Genomic DNA, 19,034 nt, shown 5'->3' on the forward strand with positions numbered 1-19,034 from the left:
TCCCCCGATAGTCTAGGCCTATAGCAGCATAACTAAGGGATGGTTCAGGACTCACCTGATCCAGCCCTTACTATAAGCTTTATCAAAGAGGAATGTCTTAAGCCTACTCTTGAATGTGGTGAGGGTGTCTGCCTCCCGAACCACAAATGGAAGCTGGTTCCACAGGAGAGGAGCTTGGTAACTGAAGGCTCTGGCTCCTGTTCTACTTTTAGAGACTATAGGAACCACAAGTAGCCCAGCATTCAGAGAACGTAGTGTTCTAGAGGGGTAATAGGGTACTATGAGCTCTTTAAGATATGAAGGGGCCTGACCATGAAGAGATTTATAGGTTAGGAGGAGGATTTTAAATTCTATTCTACATTTTACAGGGAGCCAATGCAGAGAAGCTAGTACAGGAGAGATGTGATCTCTTTTTCTAGTTCCTGTCAGTACTCGTGCTGCAGCGTTCTGAATTAATTGGAGCGTTTTAATGGACTTATTGGGGCAACCTGATAATAGAGAGTTGCAGTAATCCAGCCTTGAAGTAACAAATGTATGGATTAGTTTTTCTGCATCTGTCTGTGATAGGATGTGTCTAATTTTTGTAATATTACGCAAATGAAAGAAGGCAGTCCTAGAGGTCTGCTTTATGTGGGAGTTAAATGACAAATCCTGATCAAAGACTCCAAGATTCCTGACAGTGGTGCTAGAGGCCAAGTTAATGCTGTCTAGAGTAACTATATCTTTAGACAGTGAGTCTCTAAGGTTTTTGGGGCCAAGAACAAGAATTTCGTTTTTTTCTGAGTTTAACATCAGAAAATTGCAGCTCATCCAGGATTTTATGTCCTTAAGACATGTTTGTAATTTAGATAATTGATTAATTTCATTGGGCTTGATTGATAGATATAACTGCGTATCATCTGCATAACAGTGAAAGTTAATGGAGTGATTCCTAATAATGTTGCCTAAAGGGAGCATATATAAAGTAAATAGTATTGGTCCAAGTACAGAACCTTGTGGAACTCCATGACTAACTGTAGTATTTATTGAAGATTCATCGTTAACATGTACAAACTGCGAACGATCTGATAAATATGACTTAAACCAGCTTAGTGTGGTTCCTTTAATGCCAATTTGATGCTCAAGTCTCTAAAAGAATATTATGGTCAATGGTGTCAAATGCAGCACTAAGATCTAATAATACAAGTACAGAGTCCATTGTCAGAAGCAGTCAGAAGGTCATTATTAACTTCAACCAGAGCTGTCTCTGTGCTGTGATGAACTCTAAATCCTGACTGAAAATCCTCAAATAAACTATTGATACAAAATATAATAAATATAATTAATCTGGATCATATCTGAGCAGAAAACATAAAACTGTAAGAATATATATTCTGAAACATCTCAGACAAGTTCTGATAAATTGGCTGTTTATTAAAGAACAAAGAAAGAACCTTCAGTTTAAACATTCAAAAAGATTCAGTGAAACTTGTCAGCAATACTATTCAATTCAATTCCATTTTATTTGTATAGCGCCAATTCATAACAGAAGTTATCTCAGGACACTTTTCAAATAGAGCAGGTCTAGACCGAACTCCTTATAACATTATTTACAGAGACCCAACAGTACCACCATGAGCAAGACCTTGGAGACAAGGGTTAAAAGGCAGAAACCTAGGACAGATCCTTCGGCTCTAGGTGGGTGGTCGTCTGTCTCGACCAGTTGGGGTGAGATTGTTATGTAGAAAGTCACACAACTCTTTGGCGACTACTTTCTCCAGAATCTTAGAGAGGAAGGGGAGGTTAGAAATCGGTCTATAGTTGGCTAAAACCCCTGGGTCAAGAGTGGACTTTTTAAGAAGGGGCTTAATTACAGCTACTTTAAAGGACTGTGGTACACATCCTGATAATAAAGAAAGATTAATCATATCCAGTAAAGAAGTGCCAATTAAGGGAACAACTTCTTTAAGCAGCCTAGTTGGGATCGGGTCTAATAGACAGGTTGATGGCTTCGATGAAGAAATGATTGAAGTTAACTGATGAAGATCGATAGCAGAAAAACAGTCTAAATATATGTCTAAGTTTACATTGACAGAAGTCCCTGAACTTGGAGAGCCACTGATAACTGTTGATGGCAGTTGGTGATTAATTTTTTCTCTAATAGTAATAATTTTATTATAGAAGAAGCTCATGAAGTCATTGCTACTTAAGTTTATGGGGATATGTGGCTCAATAGAGCTGTGACTCTCTGTCAGCCTGGCTACAGTGCTGAAGAGGAACCTAGGGTTATTCTTATTTTCTTCTATTAGTGCTGAGTAATAGGCTCCTCTGGCATTACGGAGGGCCTTTCTATAAATTTTAAGATTATCTTGCCAATTTGAGCGATATTCTGATAATTTGGAAGAGCGCCATTTCCTTTCAGATTTCCTAGCTATTTGCTTTAATTGTAATGAATTATAATTTAGTTTAGGTTTAGGGTCCATTAAAACGCTCGAATCATATATGGCTGCCACTCCACCTCCTTGGCCTGTGCCTCGAGGAATGTGAGTATTAATATGACTGGGGGGGGTGGATTCATTTAGGCTAACATACTCCTCGTGGGACAACCAGGTCTCAGTAAGACAAAGTAAATCAATATCATAATCTGATATTAATTCATTCACTAAAACAGCTTTAGAGGACAGAGACCTGATATTTAACAGTCCACATTTCATTCTCTTATTTTGTGCTACTGAGGAGTTGGTTTTAATTTTTATTAGATTTTTATGTTGAACTCCTCTTGTTTTTATTTCTTTAAATAATTTAGGTGGTCGGGGGACAGACACAGTCTCTATGGGGTTTTGGGTGGGTGACTGTTCTAAAGAAAGAGCAGAGAAGTGTGTAAGACAGCAGCTCTGCTTCCTGGTCCTAACTCTGGACTGTCAGGTTTTAGAGATAAACTTCGCCATATTCCTAGATAAGAGAGCCGCTCCATCCAAAGTGGGATGGATGCCGTCTCTCCTAATCAGACCAGGTTTTCCCCAAAAAGGCTTCCAGTTATCAATGAAGCCCACATCGTTTGCTGGACACCACCTCGACAGCCAGCGGTGGAACGACGACATGTGGCTACAATGTCATCACTGGTCACATTGGGCAGGGGTCCAGAGAAAACTACGGAGTCCGACATTGTCTTAGCATAATTACACACCGACTCCACATTAATCTTAGTGACCTCCGACGTGGATAACAATCTTACTGTATTTACATTTATCTTTAGCCAGCAGTTTTAAATTTGATTCAATGTCGCCCGCTCTGGCCCCAGAGATACATTTAACTATGGCCGCTGGCTTCGCTAACTTCACGTTTCTGACTATGGAGCTGCCAATAACCAGAGTTGGTTCCTCAGCGTTTCAAACTAATAAATTCAAATTCAAATTATGCAATTCAAATTCCGCATTTCAGTGCAATTATTCAAGTTGAGCAATTCAGATTCAGTTTCTACTGACACAAAAATCAGCCCATAGGCACCACCTAAAATCTTGCCTAGGGCACCAAATTGGTTAGGGCCGGGCCTGTTCATCAGACCAGAGTATTTTGTTTCTCGTGGTCTGAGAGTCCTTCAGGTTTTACTGAGGAGTGTCTAGGATCTCATCTCAAGGATGATCAGTGGAAACAGGATGCCCCTGAGCTCATGGCAAAGCCTGTGAATACTTATGTACTTATGTGATTTTTATCGTTTTTTATTTTTAATTAATTCGCAAAACTTTCCTGTTGCAATTATAGGATATTGTGTGTAGAATTTTGAGGGAAAAAACTAATTTAATCCAATTTGGAAAAAGGCTGTAACATAAAGAAATGTGGAAAAAGTGAAGCGCTGTGAATACTTTCTGGAATGCACTGTACCTATACCTATAGAACCTTTATTGAACCAGAATATTGCCATTTATTTTACCTGTAGAACCTTTATGGAACCAGAATCTTGTCAGTTATACCTGTAGAACCTTTATGGAACCAGAATATTGCCATTTACACCTGTAGAACCTTTATGGAACCAGAATATTGCCATTTATACCTGTAGAACCTTTATGGAACCAGAATATTGCCATTTATGTTACCTGCAGAACCTTTATGGAACCAGAATCTTGTCAGTTATATTACCTGTAGAACCTTTATGGAACCAGAATATTGCCATTTACACCTGTAGAACCTTTATGGAACCAGAATATTGCCATTTATGTTACCTGTAGAACCTTTATGGAACCAGAATATTGACATTTATGTTACCTGCAGAACCTTTATGGAACCAGAATATTGCCATTTATGTTACCTGCAGAACCTTTATGGAACCAGAATCTTGTCAGTTATATTACCTGTAGAACCTTTATGGAACCAGAATATTGCCATTTACACCTGTAGAGCCTTTATGGAACCAGAATATTGCCATTTATACCTGTAGAACCTTTATGGAACCAGAATATTGCCATTTATGTTACCTGTAGAACCTTTATGGAACCAGAATATTGCCATTTATGTTACCTGCAGAACCTTTATGGAACCAGAATCTTGTCATTTATGTTACCTGTAGAACCTTTATGGAACCAGAACATTGCCATTTATACCTGTAGAACCTTTATGGAACCAGAATCTTGTCAGTTATACCTGTAGAATCTTTATGGAACCAGAATATTGCCATTTATACCTGTAGAACCTTTATGGAACCGGAATCTTGCCATTTATGTTACCTGTAGAACCTTTATGGAACCAGAATATTGCCATTTACACCTGTAGAACCTTTATGGAACCAGAATATTACCATTTATACCTGTAGAACCTTTATGGAACCAGAGTCTTGTCAGTTATACCTGCAGAACCTTTATTTCAGACATACAAGCAGAAACGTATATCAATCATGCCAGTAGAACCTTTCAGAATCGTAGTTGTTCCTTTAGACACATTTTCAGAGAGAACTAATGACCGTTGAGAATCTTTTTATTTTTTCAGTTTTTAAAGTTCTTTAACTTTTTTTTACAGTTGATGTTTTTTATGTTCTAATGTTCCATGCAAAAACAAAGAACCAGACTTCCATATACACACACAAGTCTCCATTGACAGTCACATGACTCCTGAGGAGCTGCTCTGATTGGCTGGTAGCTGGAGGTCACAGGCCTCTCCTGTCTTTTCCCAGTATCCTTTGCTGCGCTGCCCTGCCACTCACTGGGAAAGTCATTTCCTGTTTAAGCATCAGAGGACGGAGCCTCCCTCTTCCTCACAGGTGACATCATGCAGCATGCAGCAGCAGAGGACGATCATGGGACTTTTTTAGGCTCCGCCCGGGCAGCAGCACATCCACTCCTGTCCCATCCTTGCCCGTTGCTATGGCGATACTGTTGGTCCCACCCCCTGACGCTATGACTTGCTCCCCTCTGTCTCTTTATTGGTCAGTGGGGCCAAAGCGGGGTCCACCAATGATGTGGCAGGAAACAGTTTAAACCAGCCAATCACCATGTTGGACAGGTCCAGATCGTCCAATAGTATCTGAGCGGCGCCCATGAAGGATTTATGATCCATCCGACCATAGTCACCCCACACGATGATCTACAGAGAGACAGACAGACAGAGAGACAGACACATAGTGAGAGACAGACAGAGTTAGAGAGAGAGAGACAGACAGACAGACAGAGAGACAGACAAAGACAGAGAGACAGACAGAAAGAGAGAGAGAGAGAGAGAGAGAGAGAGACAGACAGACAGACAGAGACAGACAAAGACAGAGAGACAGACACAGAGAGAGAGAGGGAGACAGACAGTCAGACAGTCAGACAGACAGACAGACACAGACAGACAGTCAGACAGACGGACAGTGTATTACCTGCAGTACTTTTCCTTCCGGGTTTTCCTCGAACTGCAGCTGTTGTTGATAAAGAGGATCGAGGGTTTTTCTGGCCAGACGAGTTCTTCTCTTCAACACACACTTCCCGTTATCCATCAGATACACCTTCACATAGGGAGCTACAGACACACACATTATCAATACTGCATCATCAATACTTACTGCTGTATCAATCCTGCTTCATCAATACTGCTGTATCAATACTGCTGTATCAATACTGCTTCATTAATACTGCCGTATCAATACTGCATCATCAATACTGCTGTATCAATCCTGCTGTATCAATACTGCTTCATTAATACTGCATCATCAATACTGCTTCGTCAATACTGCTGTATCAATACTGCATCATCAATACTGCTTCGTCAATACTGCATCATCAATACTGCATCAGTGTGTGTGTATCAGTGTGTGTATTTGTACCTGGTGTGTTCTTGTTGCCTTGTTTACCCACAAGCCCTCTGGCTCGGATCACCTCTACATCCAGACGCTCCTTCCTGTACACCATCCCGATCTGGATGTCACCTGACCACCAAACAGCCAATCAGAGGAGCTTGTATTATTAACTTTGTTTGTCTATGTAAAGGTTAACATTAGCGAGGAGGCAAGCTAACGTTAGCTGGCTAACGTTAGCTAACATTAGCTGCAGTACGTTATGGTTAGGGTTGTCTCTTGTTTACGCAGTGACGTAACCATGGCGTCCACTCCTAACTGGTCTATATGATGCCATAGATTACAGTCAGATAGTTTCTCAAATATAAATAAAGTTCTGATTGGTTGTTACCCATAGGGGGCGTGGCCAGAGTCTGTCGTCCAGCCAGCTGGGCGGGGCCTAATCCCTCCAGGAATCCAGTGAACTGTTTGTCCGACGCCAACTTCACTCCCGGGAATATCAAACTGAATCCACACAGACAAATAAAAGAAATGTAACTAATCACAGAGAGAAAATATCCTTAAATATTGAATAATAATAATAATAATAATAATAATAATAATATTTAACAGAGCAGAAACTCATCCGTACGCTCCCGGTATAGGTTCCTCGGCATCCGGGTCGCGACTCTGCTGTCGGGTGAAACGAGATTTAAACTCGATGGCCAAACCGGTTTCTACACTCCTCTGGACAGGAAGTCTCACCACCTTCTTCTTCTTCTCCTCCTCTACACAGACAGACAGACAGACAGACAGACAGACACAGACATACACACACACACACACACAGGCAGACAGAGTGAATACGAGCTGAATCAACCAATCAGAGCTGAGATCTCTGTATCACAGGTTCTGGTTCTGACCCTCGGGGTTAAGCTGCGAGGCGCTCTGACTCTTCTTCCCAAGTCCAACCATTCCCATCATCTTGGCGCCGAAGCTCGAGCGTCGCTTTTTGTCATCGTCGTCGTCGTCGTTTCTCCCCAGAGAACAGATTTCTCCTCCGACGCTTGACGACTTGGTGAGAGGAGCTCCAGACGCCGCCGGCGCCGCCCTGTGAGGGGAGAGACCTGTCAGTCTCCTGAGGAGGAGGAGGGGCATAACGGGGCAGGAGGAATTGGGCAGTGTCACTACTGTTGATATGATGAATGGTCTGGAGCGCCTCTTTGGTCAATAGCTTACTTTGAAGGCTCAGGCTCCTCCTCTGCTTCCTCCACTGATTCACTCTTATGCAGAGAGGCTCCGCCCTGCGCCACCACTTCCTGTGTTCCCTCCGACCCCGAGCCCAACTCCATGGATTGGCCCTGCACAGCCTCCCCCCGACTGATGAGCCAATGAGAGAACAGCATGCATAGAGATGGGATAGTGACACATGCTAACACATGCAAACCAGTGTTTCCTCTATGTTGATTTGGAGCGGCGGCCCGCTGCTGTTAAATTTCTGCTGCCACGGTATCAGAAATGTGGCAGACGCACAATGTAGTCCCGGTTGCCTTTTAAATGATCGTGCCGACATAATGCCCCCCCGCTGGCTGCCACTCACAGTGCAATTTAACAACAAGTAGAACTATTCAGAGGTTATTGGGGCGGTCCAGTTTAACTCCACATACTGTCCGTTTTAATTGGACAACGTTCAACTTGAAGTGTCACTTCTGTTTCATACATAAAACGTTTGCCGGCGTGACGTGACGGGGGGCGGAGTTCAGACAGGCCTGCCCCCACTGCTAAAAAAAATCCTAGAGGAAACACTGCAAACATAAACTGGATCATGCTAACAAACAACATGCTAATGTAAACATTCTAATATCATGCTATCTGATGTAACCACCAACATACTGAAGGTCACACTATCTGGAGTACAGTGTAAATCCTCGGCCTGTGATTGGCTGCTGGTCTCACCTGATCCTGCGGACAGCTCTGATGTCACTGGACATGGCCAACACGTCGCTGACATCACTGTCTGAGGATTTAAAGGACAGACTGTCTCTCATCTGGAGACAGACAGAGGAGGGGTGAGCAGTGTGACATAATTAGTGATATAATGTGTCATATGATGATGATGATGATGATGATGATGATGATGATGTTTACCTTCGATGGGTCCTTTATCACACCTGCAGACAGAAGAGGAGGGTTATTACCACGCTCTGATGTCATAGCTCACAGTAACACAGAAGTGACATCACAGCTGACAGCTGATCTCATTGTTATCTGATATAATAAAGCCAGTTATTGGGATATTAATATTTTACTGTCATTGTTTTTTAATGGTCCGTCAATGGGAGTCACATACACAACATGCTAAAGTTATCAAACCTGGTACACAGGTACCCCATGGAGATTACATATTAAAGCATGTATTCAAGAGTGCCATCACATGGTTGGTTATGTTTTGAATTGTAAAACTTTAAAAAATCTGAATACATCACCTGTCCTACAGAGCTGAAATGTTTTCAGCCCATCCACTGAATAATGACAAAGTTTGCCCCACTGCAAGTCTATTCAGACGTCCTTAACGAAGACACTCCGACAGGGAGATTATTCCGACTCTGCTACAACACTTGGACTTTACAATGAAACGGATGTCGAAGGTAAAGCAGATGAAGCAGGCATCTCTCCCCAAATGACCAACTCCGCTGGCAGCTCTGACACACCTACTACACTTCCTGGAGTAGGGTTCACACAGTGCAGGGTTTTTGGAAGGTTGGGATTTAATCAAATTGATGGATGATTGTGGCTGTTGACTGTAGGAAGCATGAATGAGCTCTTAGCAGGTGGGCCGTGATGTAATTCTGCTCTATATTCTTCAAAATATGCTAAATTCCTACCATCCTTCTTTGGATACGAGACATCACGTTTCTAGCTGCATTCAGATCGGTCACATGATGAGTGATCCTAAATGTCTTTAGTACTGTACACACAATATTTTCTATTTTGGAAAATGTTTGATCAAACATAACAAAAGTATTTATAAACCCGAGACCAGTCAGTGCTGTAGATACAGGTCAGAGGTCTGTTCTGTCTATCGATTAATATAATATTAACCACAATGATATTATTAATATTAATATTATACTTCATTTAGTTTCAGTGAAGTCCAATAATTTGACAGTAACTGATTCCTACAAGGAATCACACAGTTACCGTTATCCCTTTTGAACACAGTATTCAATTAGGGTTAGGGTTAGGGTTAGGGTTAGCTGAGCCTGTGAGCAGTGTTAGCGGTGGCAGCAGCAGATGTGTATTTTCTTAAGGAAATACAAATATTCTAGTTATAATTTTTGTTTATTAAAGGTCCAGTGTGTAACATTAATGGAATGTAATATTCATCACTAGTTAGGGACTTTCAGCGCCACCCATAGACAATTTATTTAATGAACAGAACTTCCAGGTCTGTTAAGTGAAGCCGAAGCAGAAGTGTGTTAAACCTGCAGTGTCTTTAACAGCCAGCAGGGGGCAGCTCCACTCTGATAGTATTGAGTCTTATGGAGAAGTTGATTAATGAGTAAACAGTTTCCTGATGAGTTTCTGGTCTCAGTCTCTAGTTTCAGTCTTCTTCCATACAGCATGATGTTCATTTAGTAACAGTAACTGATGGTTTAGAGTAAAACAGACCATAAAGCAGGGTATGCTTTAGGGCAGGGCTACCTTGTGATTGACAGCTCATTCTCAGTGAGTCCATCCAGGTCAACGCACCAAACTCAGATCAAACTGTTAAACAGTGCTGATCAGATATGGATCCAGATTCTGTTGTTGACTATTTCTCTCCTCAAATCTGTTCACAAACACATTTTACTGTTTATCTGGAATACCAGATCCTGTGTGAGCAGGCAAGCAGCTAATGAGAGCAGCTCAACTTGCAGTACGTGACCTCCGCTGGCTGCTAAACATGGAGACGACCATGAAGCCCAACTGGAGGTTCCAGAGCTCCACAGACCGATGAGGGATATCACCATAGGGTCGTGCTTGGCACCACCAGTAACAGGAAGGTCGAAATGTTCACAGTTTATTTACTGTGAAACAAACAACTAATATGTGCTGATGAGATGAAAACAGAGAGAAATAATGTCCACCTTCTCTGCTCGCTGGTAATAGCTCTCCTTCAGATCACAGTGGATGGATGATGGATGACAAATGGAAAACAAAAGATCAACCCGACAATCTAATCACACAAACCATTTCAAGATGATAAATATACTGGTCGATTAGACCTTACTGATCATTTGTATTGAGTATTGACATACAACATTTTATTTGAGTCAATAAGGACAATTCTCACTGAAAGAGAAGTTAGGAAAGCTAACTATTAGGGGCATGCTCCTTTCTCTTCTAATACGATCCGATCTGTATCCAGATGGCCTATGATACAATCGAGTGAAGATGCATTTTAATACGGAAAAATTGGATATGATTCAATCTGATACAGTTCTTAACATTGGTTTAATGTAAACATGTATTTTCCGGGCGCCCGGTTAGCTCAGTCGGTAGAGCTGGCAACCCATATACAGAGTTGCTGCAGCGGCCTGAGTTTGAATCCGACCTGCGGCCCTTTGCTGTGTGTCATCCCCTCTCTCTCCACCCACCTTTCCTGTCTATCTACAGCTGTCTATATCAATAAAGCCAACAAAAGGCCCCAAAAAATAACTTTAAAAAAACATGTATTTTCCATTTAAAATTAAAATAAGACAATTCTACAAAAGTGACATTGCTTACCTTCAAATACATATATTTTATAAAATACCAGGAATCTATTTTTGTCTTTATGGGACAAAAATGGAAGACAAATGCTGTCTCACCAGGTGAGAGTTTCGATCTGTCGTGCTATCGCTGGACGTATTTACTGTCTGACAGATCTTACAGATGGACAGACTTTTGTCCAACTTTCAAAACTTTAGATTTTAGATTTGATGGTGCTCTAAAAATCGTGTCAGCATTGTTGTACACTAACGTTCCTCTTGTCGCTCTTGTGGTGAGACCCTGGTGTTGATCTTTGACCTTTCAGGAAAGTGGAGACGCTGTTAGCAGCAAAGCTTCAGTCAACAGATTCATAACTTTAGAACTGGACTATCGACCAGTTCATGGTACATTTAGATCCATCCGGGGGTCAGCATACCAATGTAGTCACAGCTATAAGGTTAAAACTTATGCTTAGGCTGCTATGTAAATGTACCTTTCCTTAGCCTACAATAATAGCTACATACAAAAGCTAGTTAGCTAATGTTAGCAGAATGCTAGCTAATAAGCGAACAAACTAATCTACATCAATCATTAACAGGATAATGGACGGGTAACTAAAGTGGCAGAGACATGGGGAGTGTGTGGTTGGGCTAATAGGTAGTACCGTACCATTGGCTGTTTTCTTCTGCTGGTCCTCCCATGTGACCTCTGCATCACAGCCAAGAGACAGGATTGGTCAGACTACAGTGAGGATCCTTCGGGTATCAAACCAGTTAAATCCTAGTACTCATCTACACATGAACCATCTACACCTGATCCACCTACACCTGATCCATCAACACCTGAACCATCTACACCTGATCCATCAACACCTGAACCATCTACACCTGATTCACCAACACCTGAACCATCTACACCTGATCCACCTACACCTGATATATCAACACCTGAACCATCTACACCTGATCCATCAACACCTGAACCATCTACACCTGATCCACCTACACCTGATCCATCAACACCTGAACCATCTACACCTGATCCAGCACACCTGAACCATCTACGCCTGATCCCTCAACACCTGAACCATCTACACCTGATCCACCTACACCTGATCCATCAACACCTGATCCATTAACACCTGAACCATCAACCTGGACAACACCTGATCACTTTAACAAGGATAAGCTAAACATCATCAGATCCACTTGAGACTCTAACTTGCCTTTTCTGGTCCCTCCAGGTGTCGCTGAGCGTCGGTCTGGCTCTGACACGGACAGGTGGGATGTGATAACATCAGCGTATGTAACAAAGATCAACACAGGGATGAATGAATGAGTGAAGTCATACTGGAGGAGAGACAGTATTTACCAGCTACTGGTTCTACTGGTCTAGACTGGTTTAGATAAATCAAATCTGTGGTGTACACACCTGGAGTCTGTGGAGGCGGGGCAGGGGAGGGGGCAGGGATAGGTATCGGGGCAGGAGTCGGTGCAGGTGCAGGAGGAAGGATGGGTTCAGGAGGTGGCTGGGATTGGACTACAGGGAATGCGGGCAGGACTGGAGCTGTTGCCTGGGTGGGGGGCGGAGCTTGAGCAGGAGTTGGAGCAGGAGGCAGGGCTTGGGAAGCTGTTGGGGCAGGTACAGGGGCTATGGATAGGGCTTGGACAGGTGCTGGAGCTGGGGGCGGAGGCTGGACAGGTGCTGGAGCTGGGGGTGGGGGTTGGACAGGTGCTGGAGCTGGGGGCGGGGGTTGGACAGGTGCTGGGGGTGGGGCTTGGGCAGGTGCTGAGTACAGGGCTTGGACAGGAGCTGGTGCAGATGCTGGTGCAGGTGTAGGAGGTGGGCCTTGAATGCGTATAAGAGGAGGCGGTTGATTATTGACAGGGGGAGGGGCTTGTTTGTGTGCAGTGGGAGGGGCCTGGTGGTGCAGAGTTGGAGGGGCTATAGTTGGCACTCCTGTTGTGGGCGTGGTAAGAACTGATAGAAATGACATGAAAAACAACAGATGATCAGATGAATGAAAACAGACAATGAGATGATGAATGGTCACATGACCAGTTTCTACTTCTACTGTTACTGGTTAAACAGTTTGTCGTCAGAAATTCCGAGAAATAACAAGAATGAAGTCTCAGAGGAGGAACCTGAAGGATCAGAAGGAACGTGTTTCAGGCCTCGTCTCTGAATTTCTGAACACTTCCTGTCACCTTCCAGAACGACCTCTTGCAACTGTTCAAGAGCAGGTAGCTGGAAGCCTGTGTCCAGGATAACTGGAAGAACTAGACTGGACCTGAAGGTCAATTCCTTTTGATCGTCCAAAAACATCTGAAATTTGGTTTGTTACACAGAACCATGTGGGAAGTCGTTATTGGAAACTGTTTGCAAAAGGGCAGGCCTTCAGATTCCCTTTTTTTTAATTCCCACATTGTCCTGAAACTGTCTAGAATTCAGGATTTACAAACACTAAAGTGCAGTAACTGCAGCCGAAGCTCTGAGACAAGGGAGAGCGCAGCAACTGTACTTACTGCAGGTTGGATTCTGGAGTTACTGACATTTCTACATTGTTGTCTCTCTGAGACAGAGTAAGAATGAACTTTTTTTAAGTTTTTAATTTCTTTAACACATCCCTGTTTGATATCAAACATGTACAAGACAAACTATAACAACATTCTCCCCTTTCTACTACAACAAGGAAGAACTGTTCTAGTTAAAAGCTGGCAGGTAAACCACTCAGGTGTTACAGTCTGTACCTGTCTGCACAGTGTCAAAGGGTTCTCCTCCATCTGAAAGACAAAACCCACTGTTACACCACCACCCCCGGTGTCCACTTTAGTTCCAGGCGCTCATGTGATTCAGAGGTATTTCTATCAATCTTTATGCTGACGATACACTGCTGTATGTCACAGTAAAGACTCAACAAATCCAACAGCAGACTGTCTGAGATATTATCCAGATATTAAAACTAGATGTGCTAGCTTCATTCAGTCCCTGATATCTGCATACAGATCTAAAATCCTCACTTCAAATAACCTGTCAAACAATGTGAGCCAAAAACCTCATCACTCATTGATTTCTGGGATCACGATGGCTGAATCCATCACAGGTTTCCTCACGTTTAGAATGTTTTATTTGCAGTAAGGTAAAATTAAGCTGGAGGACAGCAAGTGATAGCAGAATGATGAGACGGAGGAAAGTCTGTGCTGTGCTACTTTAAACCATATTAGTGAGAAAATCACAACATATGTTGATTCTGATGTTATGAAAAGGAAACATTTTCAACTGAAAAACTTTTTCAACTAAAGTCATAAAATGTCCCTCTTCAAAGCCACCAACCACTCTTAAAAACAGTAATTTACCGGTTTCTTGTGTACTGCTGCCTCCATCACTTAGTTTGTGTTATTGTGTGACTTTGGTGATCCAAACTACACTCTGTAATCTCCGGTTTCAAGAAGTATAAAACAAATAGCTTATTGGTTGGTTTGTTGGTCACCTGACAGGTAACTAACAGACGTACTTCTGTCCGGAGCTCCTTTTGGAGGGATGATGGGCAGCTGGCGACCTCTGCGACTGCAATCCGGCGTTCCTGATGGACTCGTCTGAGCTGATCGCGGGTTGACCCTGTTGGAAAAAAACAAAAGGAACAAACTTTAAACCTGCACAGAGGGAAGCAAGGCAGCAACTGCAATGTCAAAGGCTGGGGTCAAAGTGGTCGCAGTCATTTATAATGGAAGATTATGTCGATTTGTGCTTTAGCTCAGCTACACTACGTTAGCTAACAAAAGGCTAGTGGCTAATGACTCAAGAGAGTGAATACAATCAATCTATCAATGCATTGATCACAGGTCTCCATAGTTACAGTCTTTACATTACCTGTAACAGTACTCTCACAGTGTACTGCAGTACTCTAACAGTGTACCGCGGTACTCTCACAGTTAACTGCGGTACTATCAGTCTACTGCAGTACTACCCGTGCACCGCAGTAATATCAGTGTACTGCAGTAGTATCAGTGTGCCACCAAAGATCGGTTGGATGAAACTAAATAAATCTGTTTCAGAAAAAAACAAAAACGCTTCAAGAGCTCATGCAACACAGCCAACAAATAAACCGCAAAAAAATCAACATGGAAATAAACAACCATCAAACAACAAACAAATAAAGTTGTGCCTGTTGTGAGATAAATTGAGTCAGAACAGGAGACAAAATGACGGTCAGAACTGAAAAACTGCACGAAAAAACAACAGGAAGTAGTGTGATGTCACAGTGAGCCAAGCAGGAAGCAGGAAAGAAAAGGGGTTTGGTCAATATTGAGACAGACGTCATGCTTCGGATACAGAACTGCTCTCTGATTGGTTGGCTGCGGGTCACCTGGTTGGGGCAGGGGAGGGGGGGGCAGAATGTCCGGACCTCAGGTGGGCAGAGTCAGCTCGGTCGGTGGAGTGGGAGCGTGTACAGACAGGTCGGTCCACCATCGCTCGCTGGTCAGCTGACCGAGAGCGACTGTAGTAATCCCGTCGGTCAATCCCCCGACTGTACCTGTACATCACCATGAGAACCGTCAACCACTGCACCTGCGGGAGGGGTTAGTTAGCCGTGACGATTGTCAGCTGGCCGTACCTGTGGAGAGCTTTGAGGAAATGAAACAGGAAGTGTAAGGCATTGAAGATTGGAAAACCTGGTATCTGGCACTACATTTCCCATCAGGCCTCAGTGGGAGGAGAGACATAGCAAAGGACGATGGAAGTGAGATGAGGGGAAGTCTAAAACCTGTCTCAACAGAGTTTGAACCTCAGCTGGTTTTTTGGTGATGTCATATACAAATTTAACTGCTGAGAAAGGTCTCTGGTTAGGACGGACTGAAGAACTGCTAATGTCCTCTAAATCTACACCTGTCCGTCTGTCTGCCTGTCTGTCTGTGTCTGTCTGTGTCTGTCTGTTTACCTTAGCAGTTCCTCGTCGTAGGTGTCGGGTTCGTAGGGGAAATCAGGAATGAAATCCTGACTGAAGAACAGAAACACAATGAATGAAAAATCCTTATTGACCTTTGATCCCAGAACATACCTGTACAGGTGTCCTTCAAAGGACAGTCCTTTGAAGGACACCTATACCGGCCATTCCCCCTGTGAACTCTGACTGGCAGGATGTCCTCCTCTAACACTACATTACCCATAAGCGCTGGGGCTTACCTGTAGTCCTCACAGCTCCCATTCATCATGTGGTTTGTCCAGAGCATTTGGTTTGGACCATTAAAGTATCTTTCACACAGAAAAACACACAGGTGAGTACCTATACTCCAAGTACTTCCACTACTGCTACTGTGTACTCCTACTACAGTTAAAGTACCTGTCGTGGGAATCGAGAGAGTTGGCAACAGACATTCTCCTCAGTGACCTCCTGAATACACAGAAAACACAGTCAGTACTACAATCTCTACTAAAACCAGTACTACAATCTCTACTACAACCAGTACTACAATCTCTTCTACAACCAGTACTACAATCTCTTCTACAACCAGTACTACAATCTCTACTACAACTAGTACTACAATCTCTACTACAACCAGTACTACAATCTCTACTACAACTAGTGCTACAATCTCTACTACAACCAGTACTACAATCTCTACTACAACCAGTACTACAATCTCTTCTACAATCTCTACTACAACCAGTACTACAATTTCTACTACAACTAGTACTACAATCTCTACTACAACCAGTACTACAATCTCCACTACAACCAGTACCACAATCTCTTCTACAACCAGTACTACAATCTCTACTACAACCAGTACTACAATCTCTACTACAACCAGTACTACAATCTCTACTACAACTAGTACTACAATCTCTACTACAACCAGGACTACAATCTATACTACACGTAGTACTATTAAATTCAATTAAATTCAGTTTTATTTGTATAGCACCAATTCATAACAGAAGTTATCTCAGGACAGTTCTCTGTCTCTCTCTCTGTCTTTCTCTCTTTCTCTGTATCTCTCTCTCTGTCTGTCAGTCTGTCTCTCTGTCTGTCTCTCTCTCTCTCTTTCTCTGTCTCTATCTTTCTCTGTCTCTCTGTATCTCTCTCTCTCTCTTTCTCTCTCTCTCTCTCCCACCCATCTAGAGCTGCGGTCTGTCCGAGGTTTCTGCCTCTTAAAAGGCAGTTTTTCCTTGCCGCTGTCACCAAGGTCTTGCTCATGGTGGAAACTGTTGGGTCTAAAATAAATAATGTTATAAGGAGTTCGGTCTAGAACTTCTCTATTAGAAAAGTGTCCTGAGATAATGTCTGTTATGAATTGGTGCTATACAAATAAAATTGAACTGAATTGAATTACTATGACCAGTAGTAACTAGTTACCTGTCCAGGCTGCTGTACTGGCCGGCGTCAGAGTATGCTCGGCTCAGTCTGGAGCCCCGCAGCAGCCGCACTGCGTCCTCTCGGTACAACGGGTACAGAGGGTTACCACTGGCAACCAGAGGTCAAAGGGTCAGAGGTCAACGGGTGAGGGGTGAAGAGAGAGTGAGAGGTGTAAAATGAAGGTGAGGCTTTTCAGGAGGCTGATTGACTGTCCGGACACTGAATGCTCATCAGTTTAAAACCAATAAAGTTCAGTAGAAAACAGCTGAAACTCATTTAAACCAAATAAAAGAATACTGAATAAATAATCTTTGATCTACAGGACTCAGTTACATCTAATGGTGAAGTTGCAGATTACAACCACTGACTAAACCTGCATTATCTCTAATGGCCAGCAGGGGGCAGCTCCTCTAGTTTCAGTCTTCTTCCATACAGCATGATGTTCATTTAGTAAATGATGGTCCCATTTAGAGTAAAATAGACCATAAAACAGATCCAGTCTAAATCCAGTGTTTGGTTTGTTCGTTCTGGGCCTCTGGCAGTTCAACAAGGCAGACTCATGTCACATCATCATAAAGACATAAATAATCGCAGCTGGTTACCTCTGAGGAGGCGGCTGGCTTGGTGACCTGGACCTCATCCTGACCACATCGGATCGAGAGCAGTGATTGGACGACATCACCTGCTCCGGCACTGAGAGGGTGGAGCTGTGGAAGTCCCGCCCATTCTGTCTGTAGTCTGGACACAGAAAGAGAAAGTCAGTGTGCTCATTAAAGGAACATTATGTAACTTTACAATAACAGAATCCTGTTGATGTTTCATTGACTGGAACAGGGTCAATGGCTCCTCGTTCTCCTGTTCTTGCACTGTATAACTTTGGTCTATAGGTCGGCACAGGAGCGTAACACTTTACAGTCAAACACCACCAACTATGTCAGTGATTATGGTGAAACTGGATCATATTTTATGGAGAAAATATTTCCTGGTTTTCCCTCTGACGTCCTCCGGCTGCTCAGGTTCAACTCTCTGTGATTTACTGCTGTTAGTTAGCTAGTTAGCTTAGCCGCACTGCCCTGGACACCCGGTACTGTGTGCTCAGAGCACCGGGGGAGGGCTAGTGTTTACTCTGCTAGCACAGGAGCTTTGGACTGCCAGGAGGAGGATGTTTTCAGGCCTACCTCCTTCTAGGTGGAGGTTTATTGTCCCAACATGTAGAACAAGGCAGACGTTTTATCTTATATATTCCAGTGGTTATTTATTGATCTCTCTTTGTAAGTCCTGATTTTTACAGCCTGGACCTTTATCATTTATTATTATTCTTATGTTTGTCTATTGAGTTGTTTGTTGTTTCTATATTTATGTTAAGAGGATTGCCTTTCTTTACTAAAAACCAAATCTACCTTCGGGTACAAATTAAGTAACCATGAACCCTGGGATGGACAGTGGTGAAGTAAGCAGGCTCGGCAGCCTCTATTGACAGAGTTAATGTTAGAGTCTCAGAGAGTTCAGAGGACGCTGACGGAGGAAGAAGAGAAAAGCAGAGGGTGAATGTGGGACTGGCTGTTAGTAGTTGGATAAAGAGAGCTTGGTAAAATAAAAGGCTGCAGACAGACGGCGAGCTGGTCTTCTTGCAGTTGGACTAGTCAGTAATGTTAGCTGCTTACTATGTTGATGTTTGGCTGTTTGGCAAAGTTGTTGACTTGCTAGTTTTTGATCATAAGT

The 19,034-nt window shown here is 43.0% G+C and overlaps 1 protein-coding gene across 16 annotated transcripts in view; it reads right to left on the reverse strand.

The window, feature by feature from the left end:
* Positions 1-4,929: 4,929 nt before the first annotated feature.
* Positions 4,930-19,034, reverse strand: part of rims2b (regulating synaptic membrane exocytosis 2b) — a 47,116-nt gene continuing 33,011 nt past the window's right edge. For 6 of the 16 annotated variants that reach the window (XM_051390587.1, XM_051390586.1, XM_051390592.1 and 3 more), the window contains 21 exons: positions 17,915-18,050; positions 17,313-17,420; positions 16,296-16,346; positions 16,139-16,207; positions 15,894-15,953; positions 15,321-15,488; positions 14,469-14,572; positions 13,705-13,737; positions 12,386-12,934; positions 12,180-12,221; positions 11,624-11,662; positions 10,351-10,377; positions 8,369-8,391; positions 8,177-8,268; positions 7,460-7,600; positions 7,144-7,331; positions 6,873-7,008; positions 6,633-6,745; positions 6,272-6,373; positions 5,828-5,967; positions 4,930-5,553 (listed from right to left, as the gene is read on the reverse strand). In XM_051390587.1, the coding sequence (XP_051246547.1) occupies positions 5,365-5,553; positions 5,828-5,967; positions 6,272-6,373; positions 6,633-6,745; positions 6,873-7,008; positions 7,144-7,331; positions 7,460-7,600; positions 8,177-8,268; positions 8,369-8,391; positions 10,351-10,377; positions 11,624-11,662; positions 12,180-12,221; positions 12,386-12,934; positions 13,705-13,737; positions 14,469-14,572; positions 15,321-15,488; positions 15,894-15,953; positions 16,139-16,207; positions 16,296-16,346; positions 17,313-17,420; positions 17,915-18,050 (2,510 nt within the window). In that variant the 3' untranslated portion in view covers positions 4,930-5,364. Of the gene's footprint in view, positions 5,554-5,827; positions 5,968-6,271; positions 6,374-6,632; positions 6,746-6,872; positions 7,009-7,143; positions 7,332-7,459; positions 7,601-8,176; positions 8,269-8,368; positions 8,392-10,350; positions 10,378-11,623; positions 11,663-12,179; positions 12,222-12,385; positions 12,935-13,704; positions 13,738-14,444; positions 14,573-15,320; positions 15,489-15,893; positions 15,954-16,138; positions 16,208-16,295; positions 16,347-17,312; positions 17,421-17,914; positions 18,051-19,034 lie in introns of all 16 variants that reach the window. The other 10 variants (XM_051390589.1, XM_051390602.1, XM_051390595.1 and 7 more) reach the window with 9 other exon arrangements.

This window comes from Dicentrarchus labrax, unplaced genomic scaffold (genome assembly GCF_905237075.1).
Source record: "Dicentrarchus labrax unplaced genomic scaffold, dlabrax2021, whole genome shotgun sequence".
NCBI classification, from domain to species: Eukaryota; Metazoa; Chordata; class Actinopteri; family Moronidae; genus Dicentrarchus; species Dicentrarchus labrax.